The sequence below is a fragment of the Rhinichthys klamathensis genome, unplaced genomic scaffold (genome assembly GCF_029890125.1).
Source record: "Rhinichthys klamathensis goyatoka isolate OS25496 unplaced genomic scaffold, OSU_Roscu_1.1 h1tg000040l_1, whole genome shotgun sequence".
Lineage (NCBI taxonomy): Eukaryota > Metazoa > Chordata > Actinopteri > Cypriniformes > Leuciscidae > Rhinichthys > Rhinichthys klamathensis.
The window spans coordinates 15,422,959-15,443,016 of record NW_026606587.1 but is presented as its reverse complement, the minus strand read 5'-3'; the positions used below and the strand labels follow the sequence as shown (position 1 = coordinate 15,443,016).

At 38.3% G+C, this 20,058-nt stretch overlaps 1 protein-coding gene and 1 long non-coding RNA gene across 3 annotated transcripts in view; both read right to left on the bottom strand.

Moving 5' to 3' along the window:
• Nucleotides 1-11,114: 11,114 nt before the first annotated feature.
• LOC130082170 (uncharacterized) lies at nt 11,115-12,855 on the bottom strand. The gene is made up of 2 exons (XR_008806748.1): nt 12,664-12,855; nt 11,115-12,612 (listed from the first exon to the last, which is right to left on the bottom strand). It is a non-coding gene; the product is annotated as an uncharacterized LOC130082170 (long non-coding RNA).
• A 1,185-nt stretch (nt 12,856-14,040) lies between these two features.
• zgc:171572 (protein bicaudal D homolog 2) overlaps nt 14,041-20,058 on the bottom strand; it is a 43,282-nt gene continuing 37,264 nt past the window's right edge. Inside the window, exons 10-11 of one of the 2 annotated variants that reach the window (XM_056246936.1) lie at nt 16,255-16,468; nt 14,041-14,220 (exon numbers count right to left, since the gene is read on the bottom strand). In XM_056246936.1, the coding sequence (XP_056102911.1) occupies nt 14,218-14,220; nt 16,255-16,468 (217 nt within the window). In that variant the 3' untranslated portion in view covers nt 14,041-14,217. Of the gene's footprint in view, nt 14,221-15,416; nt 16,469-20,058 lie in introns of those variants that run through there. The other variant, XM_056246935.1, reaches the window with a different exon arrangement.

Genomic DNA, 20,058 nt, shown 5'->3' with positions numbered 1-20,058 from the left:
ATAATCATCACAATTATAACAAATAAAGGCTTGAAATATCTCACTTTGCATGTAATGAGTCTATATAATATATTAGTTTCACCTTTTAAGTTGAATTACTGAAATAAATGAACTTTTGCACGATATTCTAATTTTTCGAGTTTCACCTGTATATTATATTATTATAATATGAAAACAAACTGAAGCATTTAAATAATCTAATAGCTAAATATTTTCAAAAAAGTGAAGATGTGAAACTCTTTTATAGTAATCTAACCATGCCAAGCGTGCGTCTCCCTCAGACTGTAAACGAAGCTCGGGCGCACCAGACACACGTCAGCAGCGTCTTACGTCACACACACACACACACACACCAGACACACGTCAGCAGCGTCTTACGTCACCAGACACACGTCAGCAGCGGCACTGAACGCGGATCCACAACAGAACCAGAACACACACACACACACACACGTCAGCAGCGTCTTACGTCAGCGGCGTCACTGAACGTGGATCCACAACAGAACCAGAATACACACACACACACACACACCAGACACACGTCAGCAGCGTCTTACGTCACACACACACACACACACACACACACACCAGACACACGTCAGCAGCGTCTTACGTCACACACACACACACACACACACCAGACACACGTCAGCAGCGTCACTGAACGCGGATCCACAACAGAACCAGAACACACACACACACACACACACACGTCAGCAGCGTCTTACGTCAGCGGCGTCACTGAACGTGGATCCACAACAGAACCAGAATACACACACACACACACACCAGACACACGTCAGCAGCGTCTTACGTCACACACACACACACACCAGACACACGTCAGCAGCGGCACTGAACGCGGATCCACAACAGAACCCGAATACACACACACACACACACACACACCAGACACACGTCAGCAGCGGCACTGAACGCGGATCCACAACAGAACCAGAATACACACACACACACACACACACCAGACACACGTCAGCAGCATCACTGAACGCGGATCCACAACAGAACCAGAATACACACACACACACACACACCAGACACACGTCAGCAGCGTCTTACGTCAGCAGCGGCACTGAACGCGGATCCACAACAGAACCCGAATACACACACACACACACACACACCAGACACACGTCAGCAGCGTCTTACGTCAGCAGCGGCACTGAACGCGGATCCACAACAGAACCCGAATACACACACACACACCAGACACACGTCAGCAGCGTCTTACGTCACACACACACACCACACACACGTCAGCAGCGGCACTGAACGCGGATCCACAACAGAACCAGAATACACACACACACACACACACCAGACACACGTCAGCAGCGTCTTACGTCAGCAGCGGCACTGAACGCGGATCCACAACAGAACCCGAATACACACACACACACCAGACACACGTCAGCAGCGTCTTACGTCACACACACACACCACACACACGTCAGCAGCGGCACTGAACGCGGATCCACAACAGAACCAGAATACACATACACACACACACACCAGACACACGTCAGCAGCGTCTTACGTCAGCAGCGTCACTGAACGCGGATCCACAACAGAACCCGAATACACACACACACACACACACCAGACACACGTCAGCGGCGTCTTACGTCACACACACACACACACACACACACACACACACCAGACACACGTCAGCAGCGTCTTACGTCACACACACACACACACACACACACACACACCAGACACACGTCAGCGGCGGCACTGAACGCGGATCCACAACAGAACCGGAAGACAATACAATGCTGAATAAAGTCCTAGTTTTGGTTATTTTTGGACCAAAATGTATTTTCGATGCTTCAACACACTCTAACTAACCCACTGATGTCACATGGACTACTTTGATGATGTGTTTATTTCCTTTCTGGACAAGGACAGTATACCGTACACACATTTACAATGGAGGGACAGAAAGCTCTCGGACTAAATCTAAAATATCTTAAACTGTGTTCTGAAGATGAACGGAGGTCTGACGGGCTTGGAGCGACATGAGGGAGAGTCATTAATGACATCATTTTCATTTTTGGGTGAACTAACCCTTTAATATCTCTCTCTCAGTCTCTAGTGAGACAGTTACCTTTGACTACATGCCAAATATCAAATTCGTGGTGAATGTTGGGATATTCTACACTCATAATCTTTCTAATAGATGGCGATCTGTCTGTGGTCATTATGATTCCTTGTTCTTGTATTGTGTTCACAGCCCTCTTGAATCCTACTGGCTCCACGGCCACAGAACTAGATGCGTCTGTAACCTGAAATGCAATACCATGATAGATAAACAAGGAGTGTGTGTATTTTCATTGATGTTCAAAACAACCAACATATATATTTTTTTACTATTAAAACCATTTTATATTGATCATAACATTGCAAAAGCTGCCAGTAATGTTACTGTACTTCATTTGATCAAATACTGAACACCTACTAAGGTTACTTAAGATTAATAACATACAGGATGTAGAATTATGTCATAATTCACCAATTCAAGCTGAACAATCTTGTCTGTTGTGTCATCCATTAAACTGTATGTGTGTTGTATTTCGCCGAAAATACAGGGCTAAAAGAACCACAAGTACGAAACATTTCAGTGTTGTTTAAATTTTCTTTAGTTGTCCAAAAATAAAAAAATAATTAGCTACATTTACTTGCCTGCCTGACCTCCCATCTCCGGACAAATGAACTGGATTACAGAGTTCAGTTTGTAAATGTAAGTCATAATTGCTGCTTTATATTCTTCATCATGACTGGAGTAAGGCAGGAAGACTGAATGTTAAAGTAAGGGTTTTATGGGGTATTTGAAGCTCCAGTGAATAGTGTGCACGCAGAAACATGAAGATTATTAGCTAACATCACTGCATGAACTCCACTTTCCTTTGTGGTTGTTTTCACATTCCCAGTGAACACGGAGAACACTTCCCACAGGTGATTCTGTGGTCTTTGTTATTACGGATCCACATTCTTGACATCTTTTGAACAGCTCCATGACATTGGGCTCGTTGACGATCCATTTCTTCTGTTTCCAGTGCATTTCACATTGCTCTTCTTCTGTGCTTGTGGCAGACGTTGAACTCAGTGGCTGAAAATCTTTCTCGTCCGATGGAGGATCTATGGAAAGCAGGCTAACATCAAACTCCAGACTTTCTTCAAATTGCTCTTCCTTCGGTTCTGGTTGATTATACACAGGCGGCTGTGAAATTACATGGATTAAAGTTGGTTTATAATAAAACTGAACGTAAATGGTAGATTTAATACATTTATTATAGTATATCTGTGCATTTTTAATGATACATACAACATCATCAAATTGTTAAATACTACATTTTTAGAAATACTATCCAAATGTCTAACACAAAAGCATAATTGACCATAATTTCACTTTGTAAACTGGTCACAAATGATGGTACTTACAGACTGGTGGGAGTGTATTGCAGGGTGGGCAAAATATACTCCAGATGATGAGGGTGTTTTCCTGTTTCCAACACTTTCAGGACTTGTGAGAATTAAACGAAGTTTAGACGGAGCATCTGCAAACTGTCTTGTGGCCGTTCCTGGATCAGTGTCCTGTTGCTTTACTGGTGTTGACTGTGGAACATTAGACGAAAGGAGTAAAAAACAACAACATTTTAACACGTCTATAGTAATAGGAAGATATTAGTGATAAACATTCACACGTTATGAAACCCATTGACGAGAAAAAAAAACCCGTCAATGCATCTAATATAGTACACAAAACATACATACCTCTGTTTGCTGTAAAAACGTATGGGGCACCGCCGACTGTTTCAGAAACCGGCGATCTCCTTGCTGGGAGGGTTTGAAATCATCGTCGAAAAAGTGATCACCACACACTTTCTTATATATTAGAGCATGTTCGGGTGTGTTGATATCCAAGTGCAGCGCGAGCAACCACAGTTTCAATCGCCCCGGATTGTGTATAGGAAATCTATGAAAAGTCGAAGGTTTCTGTCCTGACGAAAATGTTCTTTTAGACTTCATAATTTTAAAACACCCAGGATACGCACACGAAATGGGCATTTTAAACGATAAACTGACACAAAGACATTTGAATATGGCTGCGTCCGAAATCGCGTAAGTTACTATGCGAGTAGGTAACGTTACTACATTTAAATTAGAACGTACTTCTCAACCGTTAAAAAAGTACGTTCTATATAGTATGAATCCGGGTAGTACGAATGGAGTCCGGACGTACTACATGCGCCATGTTGGTATTGTCACGTGACGTGCACTATCACATCAGCGCGGAAATTTAAAGAGCCCGTTCCACTGACTGCACCAACTTCAGCAATGTGTTTAGTTCTGCTTTCGTCGCGTTTTTACGTCGTTCGAGCTTACAATTCAGAGAAGGCTTCGGTCAGCTGCTCGCATATCACGCCTTCGTCGAGAGCTTCTGTGTGATTTCTCAAATGACGTAAGTATCATCATTTATTTAGGTAATAAATGTGACCTCAGAAAAAAACACACACTCACACACATATCTGTGCAGACAGATGTTGATTTTTGGAAATGTATTTGCTTGTGATGCCATCAATGAATACATGCATGAATCAATAGATACATATGTATGCATCTCTGTTGATTCATTCTTGATGGTAGTATCACAAGCAGTGTGTGTGTGTGTGTGTGTGTGTGTATATATATATTTACGTATACATGCATACACACGCACACAGAGGGTCACCGTTGGTGGACAGTAGGATAACACACTGATGTCAGATACAATACACATACATGTGTAGCCTATAGCCTATGAAGACTTTAGATGTAAACGCCTAAATCTTCTAAAATGAGCATTTTTATCAAGCTTGTGTATTTATGTTCAGTAATTTCACTTTAATAGCAATTAATATGTCCTTTTCATTGACATTAAATAGAAATAACACAAACATTCAAGCTTGATAAAAATGAATTTTTTTCAGATGGCACTTAGAGGCTTTTAAATCTTAAGTCTTCATTCATTCATTTATATATATATATATATATATATATATATATATATATATATACACACAAATAAATACACAAATACATAAGAAATTGATCATATATAGATACATATATTTATAAATAAGCCAAATAAGTCTTGTCGATTCACATTGTATTCTAAAATTAACTATACATGTTTACAGATTGTGAGCCCTACAACCAATACTGACACCTCAATGCTGCTGTGCCAATTCTTCATCTATATTTTGAAGATGGAGCTGACCCCTACCTCCGGCTCTCACGCCAGTCCATCCAGTCCCTGATTGCTGCAGTGAAACCTGGTTGTTAATCCAGTTTAACTGGTGCTGGTGTTCTAGCTACATATCACATATTTGAGCTTAATTTTTTACAAATTATTTACTTTACACCTTGGGTAATTTTTGGATGTCCACTTGAATTTTTCCTACCCAAATGTAAAGTCCTCATCTTGTACACATGCTTTGAAACAGATTTTAAATTATTGTAAAGTGATGCCCTACAAATGAGATTGCTAGTATCAAAGTGCCTTTAGATCTTTTAGAAACCTGTGGAAGTTACCTTACTGAAGCTGCTGAAGTTAATTTTATTCCCTCAAGATGACACTATAATAGAAAATGTTTTAAAACTTTTCCTTTTGGTGGCGCTATTATGATCTATTATACTACTTTGTGCCAAAATTTTGTGATTTTGTTTTAAGTTTTGTATTCTGTATCCATTTAAAAGTTAAATAATACACAAAAATAAAGCATAATATATTTTAAAGGTGTCCGGAGTGTGTGGGTATTTCTCTACAGTGCAGCACTCATTCAGACAACATTTTTCAGATACACCTGCAATTTGCTTGTTTAAAAAAACATCTGGAATCTGCCACGAAATAAGATTAATTACTAAAGATTAATTACTCAATGCCACATATTAAACACTTTACTTACAACTGACAATCTAGCCGTAAATCCCTTGGAATGAAGTGTTTTGTAAAAAAACTTGCTAAAACAGCATGACAAAATGAGCTTACAAATAAATGGAAAGAGTGTGTAACATTTGTTTTCTTTATTAATATTTTTTATCAATTATTTCTAAAAGCTAAAGGAAGCTTTCCTCTCTGTTTTGTCTTCCTTTCTCTCTCTTTCTCTCTGGCCTCATGCTCTCGTCGCTCTCTTTCATTAGCCACTCTATAAAAACACAAGTGTGTTCATCAGCCCCCTGCAAAATCAACACAGAATTTAACATTAGTGATGAACCATGGTCAATCTATATTATTAATATTAATGTTACATGTTCAAGTTGAGGTAACACTTGTTAAGCTGTGTAGCCAACACATATTACATAATATCAAGTCAACACTGGTAAAGGAGAAATAAAATAGTTGTAAAATAAATGTTTTGTAACTATCTCATTAGCACTATCTCTCCGCGAAACAACAAATGTCGTTGTTTAAAGAAAACAGTGTTAGCTAACTGACACAGGCATTAGCTCGTTCTAGTTCGGTAATAACAATGATAAAAATGTAATTTTGCAGCCAATTCACAAAATTGTACCATCGATTTACATTATTTACACTTTTAACGAGTCAATCGTTTACTTATATGACGTTAAACAAATACAATTTAACCACAAAGAAACAAAAAGTGTTTTATAAAGTACTTACACTTAGTGATGTGACATTTGAACCGAGGCATCGGAATTTGTGTCGAGAAAAAATGGGCGTGCCAGATGAAGCCGCGATTCGAGGCTTGTGTTGATCACGTGACTGATGACAAACGACGCCTCGGTTTGTGTGGATACGTCATCGCTTCCGGATAAAGGGGGTTCGAAACTCGCGCCACCTTGTGGAAGTTGCAGGAGTAGTAGACGCAGTTGTAGTGTCAGAGTCCGAGTAAGAGAACTCTCATTGTCGTTATTGTGTCATATATGTGTTAGGGCTGTATATTATTACATTATATCAGGTTAGAATAGTTTTTAATAATAATGAATAATTGTTATTATTAATTATAGTAGCTATATTACAGTCTTGTTATATTAATTAGATAAGATTATTTGGATTGCTTTGGATTTTTGGTAGCTTAGATTTTTGGATCTGGACTGGACTGCTTTTTGTTTTGGATAGCCCTTTTGGATTTGTTTGCTTTTTATGACATCTTCCTTTATCCTGGTAATGGAGCCAGCAAGAAAGAGGAGATCCTCCCCTGTCTGGGCTCAACAGAAGCATCAGTATCTTCATTTATACCCGCTGGCACTGACATCCTCTGTTCCTTGTGAAAGGATATTTTTCCAAGGCTGGTGAGGTTTTGTCCAAGAAGAGGAATTGTCTAAACCCCAACACACTTCAAAAAATTCATTTTCTCAATAAAAATCTATTGCAATCCTTCCTTCATCCACCCCAAACTGTGGTGTCAGTTTACTTTATTACACTCCCTCGAGTCCCTCCACCATAAGCACTGCACTCAACACAGTCACTTTTGTTGTTCATACTGTCCCTATCCAATATTTTTTGGAATAATTAATTAATTGTGTGTGACAGTTGTCTCTGTACAAGTAAATGCAGACAGAGAAAGATACACGTTTTATTTCATACCCAGGCAATGGACAAATGTCTGCACAGATCTCTTTATTATTGCAAATGAAAGGTTACAGAGACATTAACTCATATTTAGAAGAAGATAAATAAATAAAACATTGCGGGAGGGGGGCGGGTCATTGGTTCAGAATGAATTAATTTGTCTGCTATTTCTTTGCACAGTAGCTAGGTGTCACTAGTGAGCAATGCTGAATGAAGCTTCGAGTAATGAACCTTTGGGTGAAGCAATGGGCTGCGAGGTCTCAGTGGTTCAGGAAGCCTCATCTTGCCATCACTACTTACACTTGAAAACCATAGACAACAGCCGCGTCTCCGGTTTCCGCCATTTTCAAATATAACGACAACAACTCCGCTCCCGTGGCATCATGGGATATTAAAGTGTCCATCGTATGCACCACAGACGTGTATATGGTCCTCCTTCCTCACATTTGTAAACACTGACTCGGTACTTCCGCTTACGTCAAGCGTGAACTTTTCAACGTAATTGCGTGTTACGTGACGTCACGAACGCGCATCACAGAACAGAGCAAGGCGAGCATTTGTGCTTATAAAACTAAAACTTTTTTATTAATTTGTGAAATGACCGATGGTTTCGCTAGATAAGACCCTTATACATCGTCTGGTATCGTTTAAAGCCCTTTGAAGCTGCACTGAAACTGTCATTGGACCTTGAAGCGTTTGGACCCCATTGAAGTCCATTATATGGAGAAAAATCCTGGAATGTTTTCATCAAAAACCTTCATTTCTTTTCGACTGAAGAAAGACAGACATTGAGTAAATTATCAGCAAAAGTTTTTTTTTTTAAAGTGAACTAATCCTTTAAATGCTTATATATATACATATATATATATATATATATATATATATATATATATATATATATATATATATATATATATAATAAAATGAGTAGAAACATGATTTTGTCGTTATAGTTTCCAGCATTACATTATCCTTTGGGTTAGTTTGGGTATATTTACATTAATCTGAATGTTGATTAATGTACACTGTCCCTTTCTAAAGAAATACAAATAAACAGGCAAATTTCCTCAAGAATATCGTAATATCAATAGACCATTACAGCGATGAATTTATTTTTATAAAACTACTTAAAATGAATTTTTGTATTTGAATAGCAGCACATAATGACCAACCTTGAACATCCCTGGCAATGAAGAAGAGTAAAAGCTGTTTCCAGTTCTCGTGTCTTAAAGGATCTGATGTTCTGGAGAGCGGTCACCACTACAGGTGCTTTTCCAGCTTCATCTCAGGATAAAGACTGTGTGTGTGTGTGTGTGAGAGAGAGAGTGTGTTCAGGTCTCTACCCCTACATCATGCTCTCCGTTACTTAAATGGATAAAGTATTAAAAATGCTGAATGTTTTCTGTGAGTTCTGTTTAGGGGATGGAGATATCATCAGCTCAGCATAAAAACCAATACGCCTATGGAAGTCTTCATGATGATCGGTGTACCAGTGTGTGTGAGAACATGAGAAAAGGAGTGCTTTGCACGAGTGTAATTTGTGTTTTCATAAAAGTGGTAATAAAATCCCAATAGCACAAAGCAAAATGTTTTTCTTTATTGAAGACCTGCATATAATCTCCTGCTCCCGAGTCCTCGGCTCTGCTAATGGGGATTCAGCGCTGATCTGCCGAATTATGCACATTGTCTCATATTTGATCAAGTTTGCATCATTGACTCTCTCTCCTCTGTTTATTACCGTGAAGCTGCTTTGAAATTGTAATTGTATTGTAATACTTCCAATAACGGCATAATTACAGCAAAAGCTGACATTGCATTTACAATGAGAAGTTAAAGATGACCTTCTTCATTTAACATGTGACCCTATTAACAGATGAATGACCATCACATGACAATACAGTATTTAAAAAAGTAGAAAACAATTTCCTTACCTCATTTACACCATTTCATGTGCTTTTTTGATATTGAATGATGCATAAGGTAAATGACGAGAACATTACAGATATTATTGATAAGAGGTACCACTGGGAATCATCCATCAAGAGGAAGGAAGAGGCATAAATATGGCTTTATGTTCGTCCGACTGTATTTATTTTTTATTCTAAACTGTTTTAATTATTCTTATTTCTTTTGATTATTTTAATTTCCTCTATGTAAAGCATTTGAATTACCATTGTGTATAAAATGTGCTATATAAATACAGCTCATGTGTTCAAGCTCTCCACGCCGCAGATCTTCCTCTGTGTTTCTGGAGGACCGTAATGACCCATAATCAACTATTTAATTGAATAAAATATTCAACTAAAAAAACATTCAGACCTTCTTCTGTACTGAGAGCATCGGCCACATGAGATGCCAGCTTACCAAGTCGTCATTTTGAGATGAGATAAGTCAATTTCATCTTTTGTCAGTGACAACTGAGGAGAATTAAGGCAGAACTTCCCACAGCAGGAACATGGAAAATAAAATACTTTGCTTAAACGGCAAAGAGTTCGACTGACTGAAGCTTGACCACTGGAACTGAACAAAGCAGGAATAAAATATGCCCTAAATTAATACATGATTAACTAACTGTATCTTTTCTATGTACATTTCTGAAATGCACTTTCTGTAAAGCTGCTTTGAAACAATATGTATTGTGAAAAGCGCTATACAAATAAATTTGAATTGAATAGTCGTTCATAATCACAGTTTCAACAGGGGAAAGAAAACATATTTAAAGTCCCCCTGTGGTGTAAATCCAGCTTTTAATGTTGTTTATATGTCTATGTGGTGTTTTTAATATGCTTTAAGGCAAACCATGTGTAAGTTCATAAGTCGACAGCATTGCTGAGTATTTTCTGCTTAAAACTGCAGTGAACCAAAGACAGTCTCAAAAACATGGTTTGAAATCGCTGGTGTTTCTGACGTCACAAACGACCTTGTAACCAATCAGATCAACGTGTGATCGTCAACCAGTGGATCTCTGAGCTGAGGGAGTGAGTGGAGGCGGGGCTCATTTGCATATTCATAGAACCACGCATACTAAATGAGGCAGGGGTGTCGGGTTACTTTCAAGATATTTTAAGGCATGAAGATATTTTTTTCAAGGAAAAAAATATTTAAATGTGTCATTTTGGTGATCAATGAGTTTTAAAAGATAGAATTATTGACTACAGGGGGACTTTAACAAAATCATTTCAGTGCATCATTAAAATTCAAGAAATGTATTTAAAAGTCTAATATTAATACAAATTATTTTTAAATATATTTTGTTTAAAAAAGTCATTAGGTGCGTCCCAGTTCGTGTACTTGCACTATTTACTACAAAACGGCATAGAATAGTGCACGAGTGGTGCATGTGTTCACACTGAAAATCCCAAACAGATATAGTGCACTTTAAATACCCTGATGATGCACTTAATTAATATGTAATAATGCCTGGCGAAACATTCATGCATGTAAAGGTTAAACCACACCGGCGAATAAACAGTCCAGTGACAAACACACAACAAACTCACAAAACACAAACTCTGAGTGACTTTTTATTTGCATTTACTGACTTTCCCAGCATGACTACCTCTACACAGACAATAGAAAACAACACTTTAACTCGGTTATTCAAGAGCCGCGGACCAATTCAAAACTAAATACTTTGAGTCTTTTTCCAAGTGTTTGGAGTCGTACGTTTGTTTTCAGTTCTGTGTACAAGTCTCATAGCCGAGAGAAACATGCATCCGACATCATAATGCACATTATAAAGTTCAGTACTGACCACATATCAAATGAGTGTTATTGTATATAAAGTTATCAAACTTATAGATCCTTATAGATCAATACTGGAACACAATAATAAGAGTTTCCAATAATAAGCTTCCACAGCTAATATCACAATGCCATCACTTCCAGCAAACAGAAAACCTTATTAACCGCATAACTTTAATGTCCTTGTAATTGCACTTAATTTAGTTCTTCTTCACGCGCTGACTGTGTTTATTAATTTTACGCCTCAACAAACACAATGTGACTTTCATGGCACCGTTTGCTTGTTGATGCAGCGTGTTTTCTGTTTCCTGAAATTGTAATGCTCATATAACCATGTCAAAAATGTTTAATAAAAAACAAAGAAACAAAAATATAATAATAAACAATTGGATAGAAAGAGAGACGAGCTTTCTCACCATTGTTAACAATACTATCAATATCACATGACCTCCTACCTCACCGTACAAAGCTAGAATAACACCAGTCTCATATCGAGGCGAAAGAACAATAATTCTGGCTTCAACCATCTGACGAAAAATAACCTTTTCTAAAACCCCTGAATTTGCGATTAAGATCACTGACCTGACGAATTCAGCACAATCGGTTCATTTCTCTAATATTCATATCTCCACACACCCTAGAAAACAGAATGAATGTCTTCTTGTCTTATTGCTGCTGAGTTTAAAACAAGCCATCCGCTGTTCTTCCTTGAGGAGTGAGAAAATAAAACACAAACTAAACGCTAAGCTAGGACTCTCTCGTGAAAAACAACAAAAAAAGGCACTAATGGTCAGAATGAGGATCATAAACGGGGACCGAACTGAGGGTTAGGTAGAGATCTCACGGGTTCTGATCAGACGCTGTACCCACACTTGGCACAATAGAGTTAAGAGAGAATTACAGCATTCCAATTTGGAATTAATTTAATGCTCTTGCACAGAATGCAGAAGGTCAGTGATCCGTGTAAAGCTTGAGCGAAGGTGCTTGAAATCAATAAAAGAAGAATCAGTAACACTTAACAATAAGGTACGTTAACGTCATCAACAATTTTACACACTTAATTCATCCAGGTTTAGGAATGCACCGATATCAACATATTGGCCAATACCGATATCCGATAACTCTTTATATTTGAAAGCCGATAACCGATATATTTGCCGATAACCGATAATTCTTTATATTTGAAAGCCGATAACCGATATATTTGCCAATAACCAATAATTCTTTATATTTGAAAGCCAATAACCGATATATTGGCCGATAACCTATAATTCTTTTATATTTGAAAGCCGACAACCCATATATTTGCCGATAACCGATAATTCTTTATATTTGAAAGCCAATAACCGATATATTGGCCGATACGATAACTGATAATTCTTTATATTTGAAAGCCGATAACCGATATATCGTCCAATAACCGATAATTCTTTATATTTGAAAGCCGATAACCGATATATCGACCAATAACCGATAATTCTTTATATTTGAAAGCCGATAACCGATATATTTACCGATAACTCTTTATATTTGAAAGCCGATAACTAATATATTGGCCAATAACCGATAATTCTTTATATTTGAAAGCCAATAACCGATATTTTGGCTGACATGATAACCAATAACTCTTTATATTTGAAAACCGATAACCGATATATTGGCTGACATGATAACCAATAACTCTTTATATTTGAAAGCCGATAACCGATATATTGGCCGATAAATCTGAATCCAAATTTGTGTGTAATTTTTGAGAGCCTGATTACTAAAAACAAAAGCCTCACCATTAAATCCGCACAATTATAATGTTCTCATGATCATGTTATGTAGCCGATATGACAGACTTGTATCACTTTACTGTATTTTCCTTTTTTGAAGTGATTTCAATCATATTTCAAGCAATTCAAAACCATCATGTTGAACAGTGCGCATCTGAAGCGTCTCAGCTGAAGGAAATAATCCATTATTTATCGGTTTTAATATATCGGACAAATTTTCTCATCGGGCCGATAACCATAACACTAAAAATTAACCGATATCAGCTGATACCGATATATAGTGCATCCCTATCCAGGTTAATATTTGGATATACTGTTGTTCACATGTTTATTCATAATACAAGAACCTAATGTTAACTTAAAAATGTATGCATACAAAGAAATTAACCTAGATTAATAAATGCTGTATTGTTCATTCTTATTTGAAGCTTTTTGTGAGGCGTTACACAAAAGTCCATTCAGTTTATCATCAATTTGCTGGTTTTACTTCCGATCAGATTAAGCCACAGCGTAATGCTTTTATTTGTTCACTTTAAACCATTCCTATAAAGAGAAAATAATAATACGTAATAATAATAATAATAAATAGATCAAATCCCAGCACCTGACCGCCTGTGCTTGTGTTTAAAACATGGCAGTGAAACGAATGTGAGAAGCGCAACATTTCAGTAAATCACAGGAATAATCTCGTTTCATAAAGACTGAGAGAGATATAAAGTAATCCGATACTAGAGTAACCGACTCGTGAACCAGAACACCTCAAACTATACCATAACAAACAATATTAAAAGAGCAGAGGTTACAAAATCTCAAAACACAGATGAATGTTTTGAGGAAAAGAACATCAGCTCATTTTCTTTTCTTTTGACTCCAATCAAAAGTATTAAAGTTTTCAGGGCTTTGTGAGCTCTGGCTTCCGTGTGTGTGTGTAAACACAACCCTGAATTTACTCGTTTGCAGAGTCTACAACTAAAAAAGGGATCCAAAGACTACAAATAAAAGACATGCCATCCAGTGTTTCTCTCGCAAGTCCGAGAAACGTGCCTCTGGATGTGTGGGCAGTGGAGGAATGTGTCGTTCCCAGGCTGAACGTTACTGCAAATCAAACACAGAGAAGTAAGAGCAGTTAGCATTACGGCTAAACGTGCGCACGTCTGCGTCCGCTCGATGGGAAGCCGCTGTTAGTCACTGAGACTGAAGTTAGTGTGGAAGATCAGCAGAAAGCCAGAGTTTCTCACAAGCACTGAAAACCTCCACCTCACCAACCGAAGCCCAGCATGCAGTTCATGCTAACGCCGCGTAAAACGGCACAAAAATAAACATAAAACTAACTCTTGGCGAGCCGAAGACCAATCAAATCATTTAAATGGTGATTTTGGTAACGCTTTACTTCAAGCCTTTACATATAATGCATTATAAAAGTATTTTAAAATCAAAGTCCCTTTATTTTAATGCAGCAATTATGCGCCTTATAATGCATCATATGGTCTCTATAACCACAGTTATAACACTCACACCTTTAGAAAGTATAATGCATTAAAACACATGACAAACAACCAATTTCAGAATCTGCAAATATTACAATGCATTTTAACTTTGCTTAGAATTACTTATGAAAAGATGTAATGCATTATAAGATATATTATGAATGCCCTATAATGCAATACACATAAAGGCTTTAAGTGAAGTGTTCCTGTGATTTTGAATTCTTCTTTAATTGCGTGCATCATTGATCATTATTGTCCTGTGTATCACTGTGAAGCCGCTTTCAAACAATCTGTATTGTATAGAAATAAACGTGACGGTGATAAAAACTGATCCAATGATAAATAATATAATAATAAACGACTTTTTTGTTAGACGCGCCACGTTTTTTTCTGTGACGGTTCAAATAAACGTAAAGAAATGAATAACAATAATCTAGCGAGGCACGTTGAGAACGTACGAGTTTTACGTTTTATTTATTTAACACTGCTGTCAATTTGAAGATCCTGAAACGTGTGCTGGCCCTTTAAATACAGTGACTCGAAGAAGCCATTCGCAATGCATAAATCAAGTAGATTATGAAGATTATTATGAACTTTAGTTTCAGTTTTTACCGCTTCATCTCTCGCACATCGCAAACACAAAAGAGTGAATGCCTTCTCTATGGAGATGAGTTTCATTTCATTCATAATCTACTGACAGATTCCCAATGCAAAGGTAGAGTACAAGAAGGAGAATATGATCATATTATCAAAAGCATTAACCATATTCGTCACCGATTTAGGGTACATGCCTGAAATATTTTGTTTGCCAATAAAAGAGTCGCGTCAGAAACGACAGATAAGGCCTCGCTAATGTTCATCTGCAATGTTAAACACAAACAGCCTTGCATTATGACATCACTACGAGCATGTGACAAGCCCTTCTCCACGACTTCACCGCGTAAAGCCGCGTGTCAAGTAAACGTAACCAAGTCTACGACATGTTAAAGCTTTCAGAAATGGATCTGCAGCCACTGACATCTACGAAAAAGCAAGCCAGAAACCCATTGGCTGATTTATTTATACGTATGCTTGTCGTTCCCGCCTGCCTCACGAGTGACATCGCTAAACACGCTCACTCTCCAACCCGTCGTGTTGATGCTAGTTTAAATTCTCGCAAAAAAATGGCACAATTCAATGGGTTTTCCTGCATGTCAACAAGACAGGAGGTTTGCATATCATTTGTTAGGCATGTAAACACGAGTTACCTGATTGGACGGGCTGCTGATTTCAGAGGCAGGAGAGAGATGGACAGAAGAAAAAGGGCAAATACTAGCTATTGACTTGTGACGTTAATATCACAATTCAACATGGCTAGCTCTCCCTAGCACGTCTAATCTAGAAACGCGCTGTGCAATTCGGTTTGAAACACACTTAGACTATTCTGCCCCTAAGCTAGCTCTACAACATGCACCTGGCTACGAGGACGCTAGCAGCGCTAAACACACGGACACATCGTATGGGTTAGCGCAGAGCAAGCAAGAGCGCGCGGGTTGAGCTTTATACATGAGCCGCGGCCTCAGTCGCAGTAGATCTTGTACTTCTCGCTGGAGAACACGAGTGGCGCTCCCACATCGGCGCGGGCCCCGGCGGGGAGACTTACGTCAGACGGGGTGGATTTAGCGCGCGAGTAGCCGGGTTTAGCGCGTCCGCGGCGGATATGCTCGTGGTCGACCTCCAGGTCCTCCAGCCGCTGTGTTAGCGCTAGCTTCTGCTGGATAGCCATACGCAGGAGAGAGTTCAGCGTCTTCTTCTCGTCCTCCGCCGCCGCTAGCTGTCTCTGCATCTCATCCAACTGAGTCACGTACTCGTCACAGCTGAGAGACAAACACACACACACAGCATCAAATCTCGGCTCTTAAAATACTATGTGCTAACATTTCATTTAAAGAGGACCTATGCTTTCCCCATCTGTGTTTAGTGTGTGATGTTGCTGTTTGAGGATGAGAAAGCTCCAATTCTTCTCTATATCAGTGTCAGTGTTTCTGAACTCCTGAAACGCCTCCATTGTAGTCTCGAGTTTCTTCCGGGAACACGTCACAATATTCCTCATTATAATAATTCATACGCAGAATAAAGGGGCGGGGCCTGGTTGAGTTAGTTAGTAGTGTGTTAAACTGGTGGTTATGGAAAGGGGCGGGACATCTCCCAAACACACATTCGAAGCGCTCGGCCAATCACAACACACTGCTCCAGCCGACCAATCAGAGCACAGTGTGCTTTTCAGGAGGAGGGGCTTCTGCTACGACTCTTGCTCAGCTCATGCTCTATTAAGAAGACACGTTCAGTTTTAAACTGCAGTGTCGGTTCTCTAACTGAACTAAATTATTTTTATTACTATAAACAAAAGGGTTCAACTGCAACACCGGTATCATCTTGCCCACAGTCAACACACTATCACAGCAAGCCTAGTACATTGTACTTGTATTTAAAAATAAATATATATATATATATATATATATATATATATATATATATATATATATATATATATATATAAAACTGTGTCATTAAAGCTACACTGTGTAACTTTTTTAGTTTATTCTTAGCTAAAAACACTTAGTTCTTTCAAAAATATATGTGCTCATTAATGTATATTTACTTCGTTTAAGTAATAAAGTATTCTCGTGAGTGTATAATATGCCATTGAAAATACATACGGGTAAGGGGTTCTAATGTCGGTCGCCATGTTGCCCCTCCATCTTGAAAGTACATTAGCCAAAGAGGGACATACCCGTTAATTCAAGCTTCGCCTTTCGCGTTTTAACACTCGATGGCACCGTGTCGAATGTGAAGAGGGGGATTGCTTGAGACTGATATATAAAAACCTGAAAGCCTTTTTGAAAGTCTGTTGCTGATGGAGGATCACTCTTATTCTCGAGGATACGTATCAGAGTCGCCAAGGAAGCGAAAAAGAGAATTAAGACGGCAACGCAACAGGAAAATCAACAAGACAAAAGTAAATATTGGAGTGGCTTTCCAAGATGGAAAGAGCTCATGACGAGCAACGATTTTAAAAAGGATGCCGACGTTGCCTGCTTTCTTCTCGACAGGTAACGTTAATTAAGCCTATTTGTGTATATTGGAAGTTTTATTGTTGCTTGGCTAATTATATCATGATGTGCTGTAGGCCACCGTAGGAGTTAAAAGGAAATCGGAATTGAGAGAAACAGAAACTAATATTCAATGGATGGTCATATACCTTTTCACCGCTAGATGGGGGTAAAAATCACACAGTGTAGCTTTAAAATGACTGGTCATTCACATTTCAAATCGAGAGGAATTCCTTATAAAGATGTAATTAATTTGCTATTGAAACGGACATTACAATTTTTATATTACTGATTGTTTGTCCAGATATGTTTGAAATCGTGCTGGTCTTTTGGCTAAATCTGAAGCAATGTGCCTCTTTTATTCAACAGGATTCAAGTATTTATATTTTTAAAAGGCGAGGGTTAGACATTTTTATTTAATTGATAATGTTTTTTGGCATTTTATTGATAATGTGTTTTTATTTTTATGTTGATTTGTGAATCACTTTGAGCTGCATTACAAGTATAAAAAGTGCAATACAAAGACAGTTAGTTGGAAATGATAGTTTTAAAAGGTTAAACAGTACTATGTTCTCACACACACACACACCTCACCTGGGGCTGTATGGATTACTGTCATGTTTGTTTTGTGTGGTTTTTGAAGCGTCAACTTTGAGGGTCCCATTCACTTACATTATATGGACTCTCAGAGAAATTATTTTTATAAAAAAAAAAAATAAAGTCAGTCATATACATGTTGGACGGCATGAGGATTAGAAAATGAGACACATTTCCATATATGTGTGGAGTTTCCCCTTCAATGCAATTGGCTATTTTAAACACAGCAACAGTCAATGTGTCTCAACAGAAAATACAACACCAGGCCAATTTTGTTTAAAGATCAATTTCTCTTTCTTCATCCATAAACAAAAAAAGTGATTTCAACAGCTTTCAATCTTAATGAGTGATGGATAAGCGTGAGATTAAAGCGATTAAAGAGCCACTCCTTCATTAAACTGCAGGTTTAACCACACCTGAAAGCATGTCTACACACGGTGAACGCCACAGAACACAATCATCACTCAGAAACATGTGCTACCGCCCTACAGTCACCAGAACACACACACATAATGGAGGATTTCCCATGGGTGTGATCCACCAACCCCTCTCAGAAGAGCAGACGTGAGAACCGGAGGTCCGATCTGAAACAGGATCTGATGATATGAGCTGTGATGATTATATGGTTTGGACTCATTTCTCAACACTTTTGGTCACTTTTTCAAGTCTCTTCCCACCGTGAACACAACAGCAGTCTGTGTGAGCTACACTGTGGAGCATTTATCATCGCTTTGGCATTCATGACGACATCTTTCAAATGGCATTAATTCATTTCTCACTCAGATTTTTAATGGTGTTAATGGTTTCCGTCTATTTACCAACATTTTGCACATGTTGACACTCTTTTCAAAACTGTTCAACTTAAAGTCACCATGAAATCAAAATGGACAATCCTTATTTATTTATTTTCATTATTCATAAATTATTTATGTTGAATCAGAATAAGTTCCTCTTGCAGCATCTCTTCTCTGATGACGTGGGCGGGGCTATACCCTGTCACTCACATGAGATCAGCCAATAGCAAACCACAACCATCCAATCAATTCCACACAGACACAATCAAGCCCCGCCCACATGTGTTCTTCTTCGGGAAGCGTTTCACTCACGACACAATAGAGAAGAAAAGACTAGCGCAACTTCCATTTCATGCTGACCGACCAGGGCTGGACTGGGACAACAAATCGGCCTGGGCATTTTGGCACAGACTGGCCCACTACATATAATCATAAGCACAACCGAACTTTGCACGCCCTTGAATATGTATACTAACTCCTATTAAAACCACTAATGCCACAAGTGAATAGGAGTGAGTAAGAGTTGACAGATGAAATAACTAGTTGAGCTATACTCCACAGTGATGAAGCTGCATTGGGATAGCAATACGCGTTTTTCCCACAGGATTTAGTGAAATCTGTGGTGAGTGCACCTCTGTCCCTCTAGGGGGGTTCGGGGACATTCTCCCCCGTAAGAAAATTTTGTGCTTTTTAATGTTAAATTCATAAATCTGGTGCACTTTGAGAGTTCAAAATAAAGAGCTCCAACCCATATTCAGTGTGCAAATTGAACAAAGAAAAACTCAAAACTCATTTAGTTGTGATATAGTGTCTGTCTACATTACACTACTACATAATAATAGTTATAATATTAATCCCATGGCACTAATAGCGATATGTTGTAAAACAAATGCACTGAAAAATAAAAGCAACTTCATAATTAGTTTACTACTAATTTCTATACTTGAAAGAGATAAGCACATG